General features: G+C 60.8%; 1 protein-coding gene across 10 annotated transcripts in view; it reads left to right on the top strand.

Annotated features, from left to right (window-relative positions):
* Positions 1–16,491, top strand: part of ZMIZ1 (zinc finger MIZ-type containing 1) — a 230,984-nt gene that overhangs the window by 193,746 nt on the left and 20,747 nt on the right. For 8 of the 10 annotated variants that reach the window (XM_041748268.1, XM_041748266.1, XM_041748267.1 and 5 more), the window contains 5 exons: positions 2,005–2,149; positions 12,164–12,278; positions 13,222–13,439; positions 14,202–14,400; positions 15,334–15,624. In XM_041748268.1, coding sequence (XP_041604202.1) covers positions 2,005–2,149; positions 12,164–12,278; positions 13,222–13,439; positions 14,202–14,400; positions 15,334–15,624 — 968 coding nt within the window. The remainder of the gene's footprint in view (positions 1–2,004; positions 2,150–12,163; positions 12,279–13,221; positions 13,440–14,201; positions 14,401–15,333; positions 15,625–16,491) is intronic. The other 2 variants (XM_041748269.1, XM_041748264.1) reach the window with 1 other exon arrangement.

The raw sequence follows: 16,491 nt of genomic DNA, 5'->3' as shown, positions 1-16,491 counted from the left end.
GCGGCAGATGTGTGCTGGGTGCCCGCTTTAGGGGCGTTTCGCCACGGTTCTGGGCAGACGCATGCCAGGGTAGGGGCCTCTGGCAGCCTCCTCTCTGTGCAGGTGGTGGCGAGATGAGCCTCCCAGAGAGGGGCAGGACGCATCTTTTAAGACATAGCTCAGCCATTGGCACCCCCTCCCGAGGCAGAAACAGGTGCTCTCCTGGCAGGAGGGGAGGGGGCACAGGCTGATTTTCAGCCCATGCTTGCCTCCCTGGTTGGGTATCTTCGGACACCCGAGAAGCAGGGCAAAGAACGCCCCCCCCCATTCCCTGTGAGAACTACTGCCCTTCCCCTGCCCGGCAGCCCCTAGCAGTTCCCTAGGAACGGGTATGCGGCCCTCGCAGGCAACTTGCGGCAGGACTAAGCGTGCAAGGCTCTCCAGCCGGTCCTCCCAGCTGCCTCTTGGCCCCTGCCCACCCAGTGATGGGCAGGAGAGAACCCACCGCTCCCCACAATCAACAGAGCTGACGTGGGCCATGGGCAGGGTCTGACAGGGCTTCAGAGGGGGTCCCAGCCCTGCCTCCCAGGTCCTCAGGCTGATGGGGCACCCTGTCCAGGATCTGGGCGGTTTCTGAAGTGCCAGCCCCGTGCAGCACGTCCAGGACTTTGTGCTTCAAGGCATCTTCCCTGATGCCAGCTGAACGCGGTACAGGGGTATGATTCAGATGAGGCCTGAGGGCTTCCTCATTGAATTGGTGGGACTGGAGAGCAAGGCCACTGGGTTTTTGCCTTCTGAAGGGTTTCATCTGCTCTCCCACATGTTGGTCCAGGCTTGGACTTCACCACTAAGCGGAGGGCATGGGGGGCAAGGGTGCCCTCCATGTGTCTGCTCTTCTAGCTGTGGTTATTGTGGGCGAGTGACTTCCCCTCAGTCTGCTCATCTGGAAAACGGGCACAGCAGCTGGCCTTCTGGATCATGCAGGGCAGATTTGAACAAAAGGAGCATGTTGTACAGCATCTGGTTTGGGGGGGCGGGCCTGGAAGGGAGGAAACAGGCTCTGCGTCCGGCAGGTGGCTGAGCGGTCATGGTTCTGAAGGCTCCTGGCAGCCTGGCCAGGCAACTTCCAGAGGTCACAGGCCAGGCTGGCCCAAGTACTCAAGGCAGGCATGGGGCAGTGGCCGGGCTCACCCCATTGGGCTCCCACACAGTGAGCAAGGGCCCCATGTACCCCTCACCACACTCCGGGGAGGGAGGCAGGGCAGGGGTCACTCCTCTTCCCCTGCAAGCAAACTAAGGCCCAGAGAGGGTCTCTGAGCTCCCCTGGGTCACACAGCAGAGCTCCTACTCTTTGGACAATGGGCCAGCCAAACGGACCTGGAGGGTGCTCTTGGGCCCTGGTGGCCGCATTAGGACAGTGAAGCCTGATTCCCCAGCACCTCGTTAGGTTCAACTGCTTTTCTCTTGGTGTTTAAGGGCTCAAAGCCCAGATGTGGAGGGTCCCCGTTCGCTTCTGCCTTTGGTGGCCCCGGCCCCCCATACCTTGGCCACCACCCCACCCCTGGGCCAGCCACCCTCTGCCCCGGGAATCCTTAGTCTTCCTCAGCATGGGTGCCCAGCAGCACAGGGACCTGCCGCAGGTCTCACTGGACGGGCATGGGCACTTTTGCTAGGAGGAGTTCCAGGGAGAAGCCCGCGGGCACCCCGGATGGTCAAGAGGCTCCAGGAAGGCTCTGGAGTCTGTGATTTTTGCACCACCCCCCTCCACCCAAGGAGAGGCCACGTTGAACTGGCTGTCTTTGCTGAAAGAAGCCTAGGGAAGGCCAGCCCTTCCTAAGCACGCCCCCCACAGGCTCTGTGGGTTGGTCCCACCCTGCAGATGAGAGCACCAAGGCCTCCCCAGGAGGTGGCTCACCGGGTGCTGCACAAAGGCAGGGGCACCCAGTCTGGGAGGGCGAGGTGGGGGCGGGCGTGGCAGGGTGAGGTGGCCATGGGGCCCGCTGACCATCCTGTCCTTCCTTGTAGCCCTGCTGTCCTCCTGGTGTGAGGAGCTCGGCCGCCTGCTGCTGCTCCGACATCAGAAGAGCCGTCAGAGCGACCCCCCCGGGAAACTCCCCATGCAGCCCCCCCTCAACTCTATGAGCTCCATGAAACCCACTCTGTCGCACAGGTGAGTGGGCATGCACCTCCAGGGGTGGGCCAGGGGCTGCTGGGTGGGCACTGGGCAGCCGGGCCTCGGGCCCCCAGATCTTGCAGGTGCCCCTCGGGGAAGACCTGGGGTGGGGGCCTCTGAGCAGCCATGAGGACATCCCAGCTTTCCAAAAACGCAGTTGTTTTTTTAAATCCTGGTGGGCGAGTGCTGTTTCTCCCCCCACCGCAACAGAGCTTGCCAGCACTGGTCTTACCCAGCTGCGGTGGAGGGCGGCCTCTTCAGGATCTAGACTTTAGGGAGGAAAGTTAACTGTCCTGGGCTCAGAACCTGCCCGCGATCCTGAGCAGGGTCTTGAGCAAACCTGGAGGTACCCAGGGCCCAGACAGGGCTCGGGAATGTCACAGAGCCGGTGATGCCTCCTACAGATGGGGACAGAGCCAGCCCAGGCCGGCCGGGCAGGAGCTGAGCGAGGCTGGGCTGTCAGCACGGGGGCAGGGCTGCGAGAAGCTCAGGGTCACGGGTGGGAAGGCCTCGGTGGAGGCCGGCGGGCACCGAGGAGCTGGCCAACCTGCCCACACCAGCCTCGGAACCAGCAGGTGCCGCAGGTAACGATTCTGCAGTCCACCTGCCCAGCCGGGCGCTCCGCCTGTGTGCTCTACCCGCTGGCCCAGACCCGCAGGGCCTGGCGCGCTGCCTGCTTCCCCTCGGCCGGTCCCTCTGGTGACAGGCTTTGGGGGTGGGGATGTACATTTGCTCTCACTCATGACCCAGCCCAACCGAGGCACCCACGGCCCCGAGCGCTCCACCGGCCACCTGGGTCACACTGCGGAGGTGCTGCCACAAAGTGGGGCGCTGGCCACCCTCTGCAGACTGACTTAGGGGCTTTTGGTTCTCAGAGCCAGGACGGAGCTGCCTAGGTCGGCGCCCTGCGCAGATGGGATGGCCTCAGCCCGCGGTTCCCTGCCGCCTCCATCGGAAGCACTTTGTGTGACGGCAGGCCCCCCTCTCCCCACCCAGCATCGCTGCCTGGCCGCCCCCGCAGCCCGGCCTGTGACCACTCAGATTCAGGGCAGCCCCTCTTGTGTGGGCGTTTCTTGGTGCTGGGAGGGGGTCCTGCTGGAATTTGGGCCAGGATATCTGTCGTGGCATGGGACTTTGCAGGGCAATCTGTGTCTCGGCCCCCACCCACCTGGGTCTCCTAGTGCCCCCCCTGCCCCCATGTTGTAAAAGCACCTTCCCCCATTTTGGAGGGTGAGGGTGTCACCTGTGGTTAAGAACCATTGCTCTAGAAAGGCAAAACCCACCTCTGGCCGACTTCCTCCCCTTGTCCTAGCTCGGCAATAAGCCGCAGGTCTTCTCAGGTTGGCCTGCTACCACCGGCCCTGCACAGGCTGTGGCTTGTGATGCTCCCCTACCTTGATGTGAGCTGAGCCTCTTATGCTCCTCCCCGCCAGACCCACCCTGCCTCTCGTTGACTCTCATCTCCCGTCCCACCAGCCTTTCCTCCTCTGAGCCACTTCAGGAAAGGTGTCACTACTGGTGGGCCAGGGCGCTGCAGCCCCACCAGAGGCCTGCCTCGGACCTGCTTGGCTATGACCGTTCAGGCCACAGTGCCACCAAGCCCTTTGCCAGGTCACCGCCGAGCTGTAGGCATGAGACCGTCCCGTCCTGGAGATAACCAGGTGAAGGACGTCTGTGCTCTGGGAGCTGCATCTCACTAGCTGGGGACGTAAGACCCAGTGAGGCAAAACTGAGACCTGAGATTAAGGCAGGGTGAGGGTTAGGTGACAGGTAGGCCTGGCCTTGGGGTCAGAAGGAGAAAAATGTCTGGCTGTCAAGAGGCTGCCCAGAGGACATGGGTGTTGACCTTCCAGGACTTGGTCCGAGAGCAGGGCAGGTGCATTATGTGAGCTGGAACTGGCTTTCCCGCGGGGGGCTGAAAAGCCGCTGACTGGTACGCAGGGCCCTGCCACCTGTTGCAGCACCAGTCCAGCTCCTTGTATGTGCCCATGAGTGATAGAGAAGGCAAAGAGGCGGCCTCTCAGAGAGCGGAGGGCCCTGCGCCCTGGAACATTCACTGAGAACTGCTGGTTGACCAGTTGCTTCCACGGAGCACGGCCTCCTCACAGAGTACTTCTGGACCGTACCTCCTACCCCGATGGCAGAACTAGAAGGGAGAGCCGGCCCAGAGCAGGACGGTGACCTGCCCAAGAACACACAGGCAGCTAGGAGCAGAACGGGGGCGCTGAACCACACGCCCTGCTCTGCCCTTCACTCTGCTGCTGACCAAGATCAGCGAGGTGGTGTCTGGTGGTTGACCTTGCCCTGTTTCCCAATTCTGTAGGGAATTGGGGCAGTTGAGACTGAAAGGAAGTGTCATGGATTAAACAAGGATCAGTCCACGTCCCTGCAGGCCCCACGCTGAGGCCCGCAGCACATTGTGGCGGGTGATTCAAGGTTGGCCAGTTTCCACTTGTAGCTTCATGAATTTCCGGGAAAACCCCAATAGGGGGCATCACCTTTTAAGTCCTCCTGTAATTTCCCAAACAAGAGGGGAAAGTTGGTTGAAGAGAAAGTCAAGTACTTTTCACAGAGGAAATTTTTCTGGCCACCCCTCCCTCCACCACTGTATTGGATGACTTAGAAGACAGAGGCTCCTCCTGCCCTTTCAGTTAAGGACACCCTGAGCCACGGGGGAGATGTTCAGGATTTGGGGCCTGGAGGTGTGCGGCTGTCCGAATGCTCAGGGGTCCTTGTCTATAGGCTTTGAGGACAAGTGAATAGGAGAGGGTGGGGGGAGCCCTGGAAGCCCAAAGCCCCAGCTGCCTCTGGGGGACCCCATGATGGTTGTGCTTCTGTAGCTCTGACACCACAGTCATGGCCACCTAGGGGAAGGGTTACAGGCGGAGGTGCCAGAGCTCCAGGCTGGGGGTTGGGGCCGTGACCCCCCCAGAGCCGATGGTGGCACCCAGTACGATGCTCATGCGAGGTCTCAGAAGGGTCAGGCTCCTGCAGCCCCGTGGCCGTTGCTGAGGGGGACAGCAGTCAGGAGGAGGCGAGTGCCCACACATTGGGGGAGAGCTTTCTGGTCTGTGGAGCTGCCGTTTGGGAGTCACCCTGAGTCTGGTCCTGCTGAGTGAGCCGGCAGTGGGTGCCGTACGTAGGTGGGCGCCCAAGAGGCCAGCCCAGGCAGGAGGGGGCCTTGGGCCCTCAGCCCTGCAGCTGGACCTCTTCACAGCCCCAGCCGTGACCTGGCCTTCTTGCCAACAAACAATTGCTGCCTTCGTTCACGGATTTAAAAGAGTGGTTAAAAAAGCCGTTTGTGATTAGCGCATTGTCCATATGCAAATCAGTGCGGCAAAAGTAATTAAAAGCCTAATAAATCTTGTTTACGCTCTTAACTTAATTACAGCCCAAAGCCCGCCAGGACTGGGGAAGACTCCAAAATCCAGGGGTGCCTCCCGTCCTCTTCCGGGTGAGGGGTTGGCGCCCCCCAGAGGACAGGTGCTGGGCTGCGGCCCCCAGGGGCTCCCCTCTGTGCAGCAGGTGGGGCACAGGTGGGGCGCAGGTGCTGGGCCAGGCCGCTGGGCATCAAGTGGCCGCTCAGCCGTCTGACAGCTGGGGGGCTTTGGGCAGCTCTGTAGCTGCTCTGTGCCTCAGTGTCCTCATCTGTGGCCCCAGAATAACAGCAGTGCAGGGCTTCCAACTCGCTCGCCCCACCAGCTGACTCTGATGCACTCACTTTGGTCAGCTGACAAAGAGGGGTCCATCAGAGCTGACCCCCCCCCCCCCCAGCCTTCTCCTTTCCTCCTTTCCTTGGTCACATCGCACCACCTCCACTGCCTTGGTTGTTAGCTGTTTGTGTGTAGCTCGTCCCAAAGCTCAGGCTGTGATAGGCCCTTCTTCTTGCCCCCCCAAATTTTTTTTAAAAGGGGGTAAGAAAGAAATGAAAGAGGGGGCTTGAAGGACCCATAAATCCTGCTCCCTCTGTTCCAGATTGCTAAGAAGATACAGGCTCTTTTCCTTTCCTGCTTCCTGTTGAAAAAATTTAAAACCCTCTAATATGCAGTTAGCTGCGTAGGTCCCTGTACGCTTCCTCACGGGGAGGGAAGGAAGCAGCCTGGGTAATTGTGATGATGGAGAGCACCGTTAACGTCTCCCCTAAATTAAAAAGGGTTGGAGCTTCAGCTTCTCACCGGCTTGGTGTTTGATTAGTGGTAACTCTGCAGCCCTGTGTGGAGACGGGACCAATATAGCCAGATCAGGGACATTAATTAGGGTCTGACAATACCCTTAACAAGAATTTGTTATTTCTCCCAAATAAAGTGGCTGTGAGAAGTGCAGGGGAAGAAATAACTCAGCCCTCCTTTCCCCTCCCCTCCATGAATGTCTGCATAGACGCTGCCACAGGAGGTACCCGGGAACCAGGAATCCGCACTCCCCTCTTGCTGGGCTTTACTCATTTTCTCACATTTAGCAAACATCAGTCAGTGCCTATGGAGCTGGCAGGCAGACGTGTAAATCGTCTACTATAACTGCAGTGCGAAAAGCTCTTTTATGTGACAAAAGGACGAAGAGAATAGAGGAAAATGTCCTTGATTCTGCTTCAGAGAATCACAAAAGGGAGTATCCAGGCTGGGCTTTGAAGCATAGGTAGGAGTTCACTAGAGGCAGGAAGGCAAAAGGAGCACTAAGGAAAGCCTCAGAGGCTTGGAAAATATGTTCAACAGGCAGGAATGGTAAGAACACCCCCACTCGTAGCATTTTTGCAAAACTTGGAAGCACTATCGTCGTATCATCAAGTAAATCGGGGTACCTACACACAGTCAGGCTGAAGAAATGGAGAGAAAAGCGTGTGTACAGTTTAGCAGGGACTCTGTGCCAGGCACCGTGCTAAACTTCACCTGTATTCGTAGGCTTCATCCTGGGAGAGCGTGAGCCCCATTTTACAGATGAGAAAGTTGAGCTGACGAAAGTGATACGTCCGAGGTCAGAGAACTTGTCAGCAACAGAACCAAGGCTTGAGGAAAAGTCTCTAAGTTTAGAGCCCAGTGAGCCACTGCGCCGCAGGGCCTCCCTGTGCCATCTCAGTGTTAGCCTCACAAATGTTTAGTCGGAGTCCCTGCCTGTTTGCCAGAATACTCTGTGCTGGCCAAAGCTAATGATTTGATGGATGGAGTGGGTTCCCCCCCCCCCCCCCCCCCCGCCCTGGGTCACTGTTTGGATTTTCTGTGCAGCCAGTTTTGGAGACTAAACTTTGCATGTCCTCTATGCCTTCGTGCTGGGTGGCTTCCCTGAGAACCCTTGGGAAGCTGTGCCCCTTCTCAGAATTCTTGGGGACCGCTAGATGTCCCTCGTAGCATGTGCCCCCCTCGCATTATCACCATATTTTTTTTTTTTTGAGATTTAATTTATTTGAAAGAGAAAGAGAGAGAGTGCATGCAGGGGAAGGGAGAGAGAGAGAGGGAGAGAGAATCCTCAAGCAGACTGCTTGCTGAGTGCAGAGCCCGGTGTGGGGCTTGATCTCACAACCCTGAGATCTTGTGACCTGAGCCTTAATCAGAGTTGGTCGCCTAACGGACTGAGCCCCCCAGGCACCCCTCACCGTCTTTGTGCAGGGAAGTGCCCTCATACTGGATCCTTAGCTCCCTGAGACAATGGCATGTGGTCGGGGCCGCCTGGCAGTCTTGCCCTTGACCAGCTCTTGAGGGACCTTGTGAGCCTCAGCTCCTACGAGAGGTGTCTGCTGAGCCCACTTTAAGGGATGAAGTGAGTTCTTAGGTGAAAGTCCCTTCACAGAGTTCCTTACTTCTAGGAGCCACTCGATAAATCCTAACAGCAGCAGATGTCAACAGTTTTAGGGGCCCGGGGGATGCTGGGTATGGTCATTTTGCCTTACGCCTGTGAGCTCCTTCAATCCTCATGACAGCCTCTGGGAGAGGTACCATTATTATTTTCATTTTACAGACAGGGACACTGAGGCATAGAGAGAGTAAGTGGCTGCTTACCCTCTCCCTGGGGGGTAGGACCTCTCACCTCCTGGGTGCCAGTCCCCACGGGGTCACAAACATGCTGTAGGTGGTCCGCAGTCAGGTTTAATGAATGGACACAGTTACTCGTTTTCAGGCATCCTTCTGAGGAGGGTTTGGAGAGGTGGTGTTTCCCTCTGGCACCTTGGTTAGCAAAGGCTCTGCAAGCCCCATAGGTGTGTGAAGTCTTCCTGCCAGGTACAGATAGCCGAACTCAGGACCCGTGGGGCTGGAGAGCTCTCATCTGGGCCCCCACCCAGGCCCTAGGAACGTGAGGAACAAGTGGAGCTCAAGCCAGTGGATGTGGCCAGGGCCTCCCAGAGGCGGTGTCCTCTGGAAGAGGAGCCTGGGAAGGATGGGTGGCTTTTTTCAGGGTGAGGATGAAGCGTCCCCAACGAGGAAGCAGCTGCCTCCCTGTTCAGAGGTGCTGGGCAGGCAGGATGCTGCTGAGATTCCAGGTGGCTCCTGGGACTGGTGTCTCTGTGGGCAGACTCGGGTTCTTGGGGCAGTTTGGGCCGGAGGGACTGCAGCAGGGGGCAGCTGTGGCATGAGCCCCGGCTGTGGGTGGTGCAAGTGCAGAGAGCTGGGCAGGACTACTAAGAGTGGGATTCTCATGCTCCAGGCGCCCTGGCTTCCCTTTGAACTGCAGCCAGGTGTGGACAATAGGAGAGAAGTGGTTCCTAGTGAGCAGTCCCAAAATGCCAGCGCCCTCTGACCTGGGCTGACTGCATCTGCAGGTTAGATAGCGCTTGCCGGAGGAAGGAGGGGTCTCAGGGCCCCCACACACCCTAGGCCTCCCCTTCATCACATTGGGCCCCCTACCACCTCTGTAGGGCCCAGGAGCCAGGCTTGTCGTTGCTCCTTGGGCACGAGGAGCTGGAGCCCGGCAGCCCCCCCGGCAGCGGTGTCTGAGTCCAGGCAGAGGCGTCGCAGGGCTGACTGCCATGGGCCTGTGGGGGCGAGGGCCTTCACTGCGACAGCAGGAGCCGTCTCCCCAGGAGATGAGTCACAGCCGTGTTGGTGCGGCTGCCACTTCTGCTTCTGCAGCAGGTGCGAGTGGGGGCGAGCGAGTCCCCGAGACCGCCCCTCCGGGCGTGTGCCTGTGTCTTCCCCCGCGTGTGCACGGCAGCATGGCCCCGGGTGCATGTGCATACACACGTCCGTGTCCCTGTCCACACACGAGCACGCCCGGTGTGTGCCCGGACTCGGGAGCCAACCTTCCAGCCAGACGGTGGGGATGCCCAGTTTGGGAACCATGGTTAAGTGTGCTTCTCACTGGGTTTCGGGCGGAGGGGACGAAACAGGAAGGAGCTGGTTTCCGCCCACAGGGCCCACCCACGGAGCTGTGGGGCAGTCAGGAGCTCGACTGTGGGCCTGTGCAGTATCCCGGTGAACCGGGGCCTCCCCACCCGAGGTGAGAGGCAACAGCTGCCGCTTCCCCGCCCCTGACCCACCCCCAGGCTCAGGCGGGGCCTTGCCAGGTTCCAGGGGCTCCCAGACGGCTTTACTTCTGAGCCTGCCTGGCACCTTCTAAAAGGATGCGAGCTGGACATAAGCCTGGAGAGTTGATGGGAGCCTGAGGGGCAGCGAAGCCGTCCGCTTGCTCTCTGTACGGGGCTGGGGGCCCTGTGTTCGATCCTGCACACCTAGGACGCGGGCCTCCTGCCTGCTATTTAAGCCTGGAGCCTGCAGGGCCTCCCTTCGAGACTCTGGGGTGCCAGGCCCGGGACCCCAGTGACTCTGACTTCTCCCAGGGAGGTTCTTCTCGCCCAGCCGTGCTCAGGAGCAGGCTCCTGGCTTCCTTCCCTCCTGAGTTCTCCAGGCTACCACATCCCCAGGCAGCCATCCTGGGGGCCCGGAGTGGGGGGAGTGTGAGCTCTCTGTCACCTTTGGCCAGTGCCTCTAGGCCTCACCCCCTTTGCGCTGACCCCCGGTGCATGTGGCCGGCAGGGGTAGGGGGCAGGCAGGAGGTCTGGGTTCCTGAGGGCACCTCCTCTCCCCAGGTTTTTGGCTGCTGTCGGCCCCTGGAAATCCTGAGTAACAGCCAAGTCTGTGTCCCTTTCTAGTTGGGAAGGCCTTTTTGTCTGCATTCTCCTCTTGGAGCCGCCTCACACCTACCCTACGGAGGCCTGGGTTGTTCAGACTTCCCTTGACCAAGACCCCCGGTAAATAAGCATATTACACCGTGACCCAGGGTGCACACGTACTCGTATACAAAACCGAGACGCTGAGCAATGTTTTTTATTCTCACCACGTGCTCACGCTTAACTACTTTCTGTTTTATTCCCTCTTTTCCCCCTCATGCTGGTTATGTCATGACCCGCTCATGTGTCATAACCTACAGCTTAAAAATGCTGAGAGCAGAGTGGGGGACTGCCCTTTTACAATTTTACAAATGAGGGGCTGAGTACAGGCGGGGCGGGGGAGCTTGTACCCTGAGCCAGGAAGGGACAGGGCCTGTACCCAGGGTACCAAAAAAAGCCAGGGTAGGAGGAAGAGGGAGTGGGAGGGGTGGGGCTGCTCAGATGCTGGGAGGTCAAGGTTCCCCCCGCCGCCGCCCCCGCCCCTGCCTCCGCCAGTGAGATGGCTTCTGAGCAGAGGTAGGAAGGAAGCCAGGGGCTGGCCCGGCAGAGAGGGTGTCCAGGCAGGGGGAGAGCAAGCCTGCGCAGACTGATGGGGCGCTGCCTTCCAGTCTGAGCATCCCCTGCAGGACCCTGCCTGCCCTGGCTGTTGGCTGTCGAGGGCTTTCCCAGGGAAGAAGCAGGCACAAGACTGGGCACCCCGGCTCCCCTCTGTCGGCCTGTCATGCAGGACTGTGCCTCCTTCCTGTAAGTCCTGACCTCTGGGCTGAACCCCCAGGGCCTCCCAGGCCCGGCCCGCCTCCCGTGCAGGGCCAGCGGGTACTCTGCTTGTCCGCTCCTTCTGGGGCCACATCCGGGATTTGTGTTTGTAGAGGTGCCACAGGGTCAGCACAGAGGCATTCCCAGCTCGGCACCCCTAGCTGCCGGGACGCCGACAGTTTCTTCACGCTGTAACCCTGACAGCCCCCTCCCTGTCCCCGGGGGTCACTCTTTACCTGTACCACAGCAACTAATAGAAAGCCATTATTGAGCTCTTACTGTGTGCAGGGTGAGGCATTGGACCCAAGGTGAAGTCCTTGCTTCTGGCATTTGGGGGCTGCTCGGGCGATGTCACCAAAGTGGGAACCTCTGGGCCTAGCAGTGAAATAGGGGAACGGCTGGGGGTGCCCCAGTAGAGGCGGGAGCCAAGGGGGGAGGAAGGCTAGGGTGGGATCAGCCAACAGGGTAAATCATTCTGAAATGTGTGAGTCTGGACTTTGCCTTGTAAACACTGGGAACCATTGAAGGTCTTGGACTGTGCAGAGCGTCTTGGGTGCTTGAGGGAGATTAGCTTGGCGGGGACGCGCACAAGGGACCGGGGTGTGAGTAGGTGGGGAAGCATGGCAGGCAGGCCCGTACCTGTGATCCAGAGTCAGGGAGGAAGAGTGACGTAAGGAACGTGTTGCCAGAGGCCAGATCAGCTGGGCTGGGTGGCCAACAACCTGCTAGGAAAGGGTCTGAAGGAAGGGGGAAGAGGTGAGACTCAGATCTGGGCTCTTCCGATGTTTTCTGAGAAGGGACTGGGAAGTTCCAAGGGGAAGCTGGTGCGGGGGAACCAGAGATCTTTCTGGAGAGCCACTTCGAGTCAGAGCGTGGTGGAAGGAGGAGCTCAGGTTGGGCCTGTGGGTCTCTCTTCTTCCTCCGCAGCGCGGCCTGTGGACTTTGGGCTAAGGTGAGACAACCAGCTCTGGGGGTGGCACCCGTGGTCACTCGTACCGTCGGTCACCGTGCAAGCTGTGCCTATTGTGCATCGGCTGCGGTGGCAGGGCTGGGGGAGCGGGGGTCACCTCGGCCTGACTGGGAGCCGTGGAGCAGCACGGTGGGGAGATGGGGCTCGCCTGTGTGTGTGGTCCCTGAGGACCCCCCTCTGTCTCCCTCTGCAGTGATGGGTCATTCCCCTATGACTCTGTCCCTTGGCAGCAGAACACCAACCAGCCTCCCGGCTCCCTGTCCGTGGTCACCACGGTTTGGGGAGTGACCAACACATCCCAGAGCCAGGTAAGAGCCCATCCCGCTTCCAGCCGCAGCCCGTCTCCCGGTAGGACCATCCCCTGAGCCCCCCGGGCCTTTGGGCCATCTTGCCACGCCAGCCGTCCTCACTCCACCCAGCTGGGAAGACCAGCTCTCGGGGCTCACTCGGCCGTGCACACGCCACCACCCTCCTCGCCTGCTTGGGGGGGCGGCTGCGGGCCCCTCTGCTCTGTCCCCACCCTAGAGCCTTTCTGGGGGAATGATTTTGATCTGATGGACAGCTGGGGGTTCTTCTCTAGCCCCGTTTGCTTTGGTTGGATAAATAGAACTTCCTGGGTGTTACTGGCCTCAGGGCTCCAGCATCGGGGGCCTTTGATCCTGGATAACCTGGGTTAGATTTCAGCAAAGCTTGAGCTTTCAGCCTGAGACAGACCCCTCCCCACAGCCCTGGCCAGCCCTGCCTCCGGCTCTTACCCCTTCCTCTTTCCTCCACACCTTCCTGTCTAGCCTCCTCGGCGCCGCAGCTCGGGGCTGCTGGCCGCCCCCCACCCAGGGGCATCCCTGGGCTTCCCTGAAGGCCCAGGCCATAGGGGCCCCTCAGCCAGGATCCTGTCGCCGTCCGTAGCTGGCATGCTGGGCTTCTCTCTGCCCTGACGGAGCAGCAGCCCAGCCTCTGCATCGAGGCCCCTTGACAACGGAGGGCAGAGAAGTCTAGTCCCTTCCACCTGCCACCGAGCAGGACCGGCCCCTCCCGGTCCCACCCCCTCTGCTGCCTGCTTCCGGGCTGCATCACCCCCTTCAAAGCTTTCATACACCCCGGGGACAATTCATGCCTCTGCCTTCTCCCCCTTTCCCTCTGTTCTCCCTGTGGCACCATTTCAGCACACCACCCCCCCCACACCCATGTCTCCTCTTCCCCTCCTACGCCCCCGGGGGCACCGCTCAGGTGATGATTGCTCTGTCCCCACAGGTCCTCGGGAACCCTATGGCCAATGCCAACAACCCCATGAATCCAGGCGGCAACCCCATGGCATCGGGCATGACCACCAGCAACCCCGGCCTCAACTCCCCCCAGTTTGCCGGGCAGCAGCAGCAGTTCTCGGCCAAGGCCGGGCCCGCTCAGCCCTACATCCAGCAGGGCATGTACGGCCGGCCCAACTACCCCGGCAGCGGGGGCTTCGGGGCCAGGTGAGCGGCCTTGTGGGGCGGCTTTGGCCCTGCCCCTCCCCTGCGTCCAGGAGCTGGAACACCAGCACCATGCTTCCTGGCACGTGTCCTGCTCCGCTGGCCCCTCCATTAGAGGGACACAGTCATGCCCCATTTCTGGGCCAGCAGCAGCTGGGGGGTGTGACAGCCGCCAGCCCCTGGCCCTCGGGACGGCCCTCCTGTGCCGTTTCTAGGCTGGCCGGCGCAGGTGCAGGAAGGCCACTCCGCCCGGCGGGCTGTGCAGGGAGAAATGTGTGAGGCCGAGGACCGCTAGGCTCGGGGGAAGGGGGTGAAGGGGCCCCGGGGAGATGCTGCAGGGACGTAAGGACAGGCAGAGGCACCCCGTTCCTCCTCTGCCGCCCTGCCCTGTCCAGGACCGCCCCCCTGGCCTCGGCCCACCGTCCACTGCCAGAGCCCACGGCCGTTGCTCAGCTTCTCCGAGGCACGGTGTCCTCCTCCGGGAGGTGGCCTGCCCGCCGCTGCGAGGGGCAACGATCTAGCGCCCCTGAGAGTCCCGCCAGGACTTCGGGAACACAGCAGCTCGCCTGTCGCCAAGTGGCATGAAGGGCTGCCAACCCACGGGAGGCCCCTGTCCCCTCTGGGTCCTGAGCCGAGCCGCCTCCCCTGCCTATGGGGGCAGGAGGGTGTGGAGCAAGCCATCTTCTCCCTTCCAGCCCAAGGCTTGCAGAGGGCTCATCCTTAGACCCTGGCGGTGTCTCAGTCTCCTCTTCTTCTCCCTTGCAGTTACCCCGGGGGTCCTAATGCCCCCGCAGGCATGGGCATCCCTCCGCACACCAGGCCGCCCGCTGACTTCACTCAGCCCGCGGCGGCGGCTGCTGCCGCTGCAGTGGCGGCAGCGGCGGCCACGGCCACGGCCACGGCCACGGCCACCGTGGCAGCCTTGCAGGAGACGCAGAACAAGGACATAAACCAGTACGGACCGGTAAGGGCCCCACTAGTCCTGGTCCAGCCTTGCCCACCCAGCAGAGTCGGGTGTTGGTGCCATGTGTGCTGGAAGAACTGATGGTGTCGGGGTGCGTTTGGGTTTCCTCGGAGGCATGTGGATGGGTGTGTGTCAGGACGTGGGTGTGTCGGCGTGGTTGGGTGTGGCAGGGGGAGGCCGTTTGGGTGCTTGTGTTTGCTCTGCGTGGGTTTCTGGCTCGTGTGTCTGCGAATGGGGAGAGAGGTTCTTTATCGTCCTCTGGACACCTGCTCCCCAAGGAGCAGGCTCCGTGCCTAAAATGCCTGGTCGTCAGTCTGTCCCCATAATGGCCTCTGAAGACCATGTGGTCCTAGTCAGCCCATGTGGATTGAGCCCAGGTCCCATTCCTGCTCCCCTGGCCTTCAGAGGGAGTGGTGGGTGGGCTGTGAGGAGACAGGGTCCCCCGCAGGAATGCAGGACAGGACACAGGCAGTGGGGATTGCAGGGTGGAGACGGCAGGGCAGGTGGGCAGAGGTGGGAGCTGGGACTGCCTCAGACTGTGGATGGAGGGCGCGTCTCTGCTCGCTGAGGGCGCGGCCAGGGCTTCCAGGCCAGGGGCTCCTGCCTCCATCCTCATCCCCCTCCATCCTCCCATGCCCCTCCCCACCCCTGCACCGTCTTCCCCATTCCCTGCCTGCCTCCCTGGAAATGCTGCCTGCTTTCTGGAGTGACTGCACCCCACTCCGAACACCCCTTGGGCTGCATCTTTCCTGTGCGGCCTGCAGAGGGCGGTGGTGAGCCCGAGAGGCCAAACAGCCCTGGGGCCTGGTCACCAGCTGCAACCACACAGGAAAGCGCCCCCAAACCCGGAGCCCCCACCCCCACCCTTCCTTCCCTGCACTTTCAATGCATGTGGCATTTTATTCTTTTTTTTTTCTTCTTCTCCCGTTGAAGGTCTGTTCCTCTTTCCAGATGGGTCCCACCCAGGCGTATAACAGCCAATTCATGAACCAGCCCGGGCCGCGGGGGCCTGCCTCCATGGGGGGCAGCATGAACCCCGCAAGCATGGCGGCTGGCATGACACCCTCGGGGATGAGCGGCCCTCCCATGGGCATGAACCAGCCCCGGCCGCCCGGCATCAGCCCCTTTGGCACGCATGGGCAGCGGATGCCCCAGCAGACCTACCCGGGCCCCCGGCCCCAGTCCCTTCCCATTCAAAGCATAAAGAGGCCATACCCGGGAGAGGTGAGTGTGATAGCAGGCAGGTCGTGGCCAGGGTGGGAGGCAGGGGGGACCCAGGGCTGGAAAACACAGGGGCTAGGGGCAGGACCTCGGAAAGGGCATGAACGACCTGCACAAAACCTGGACCAAAAGGCCGAGCCTTAGGACTGAGGAGCCAGGCTCCTGGCTTGCAGACCAGCTCCGCCATTTCCCAGTTGGAAGTCGTTGATCAAGTCGTGTCCCCTTCTGGAGTCTTGGTTTTTCATTTGTGAAGGACAGTGCGGATCCCGCCCACCTCCTAGGGCTGGTTGGGAGATCGGAATGTGGGGCCGGCGCAGGCGGTGGCAGCTGCGGTCTGTTCAGGCACGGACACTAGCCAGGTGACATTGCTAAGGAGCGAAACCTCCCTCCTTGGGTCCGCATTCCTCACCTCCACACGAGGGCTTCTCACTTGCAAGCGTGAGAGAGGAAACGACACCCTGCGAGTATCTAAAGGCTGTGCACGTTGGAGAAGTGATTGGAAGGCAGACAGCGTGCTCGCTAGGGCTCTTCTCCATCAACTGTCAGCTGCTCTGTCGGGAGGAACACTGCCTAATTGGCTGCCCAGCCAGCTCAGCCAAGGGAAAGGTGGAGATGGAAGGAAGCAAAACCCACACCTGTCCTCTGGGACCCGGGGCTTGAGCAGGGAAGATAAGGCCTAAGCAGGAGCCCAGGAGGCAGCGATGCACAGTGAGGTGTACAGAATTCAGCGTGAGGTCAGAGAAGGAGGACTTCCTGGAGGGGGCGTCACAGGGCCCTCAGTGAGCAATGGGAAGACAAGTTGGTAGGAGGCGGCCTTGCACAGGGACCCTGGAATCCTGGCCCAGTATGCGCTCCCCAGGAAGCCTGCCT

This window comes from Vulpes lagopus, chromosome 3, assembly GCF_018345385.1.
Source record: "Vulpes lagopus strain Blue_001 chromosome 3, ASM1834538v1, whole genome shotgun sequence".
Lineage (NCBI taxonomy): Eukaryota > Metazoa > Chordata > Mammalia > Carnivora > Canidae > Vulpes > Vulpes lagopus.
The sequence above is the reverse complement of the archived record's forward strand: the minus strand, read 5'-3'. Positions and strand labels throughout refer to the sequence as shown.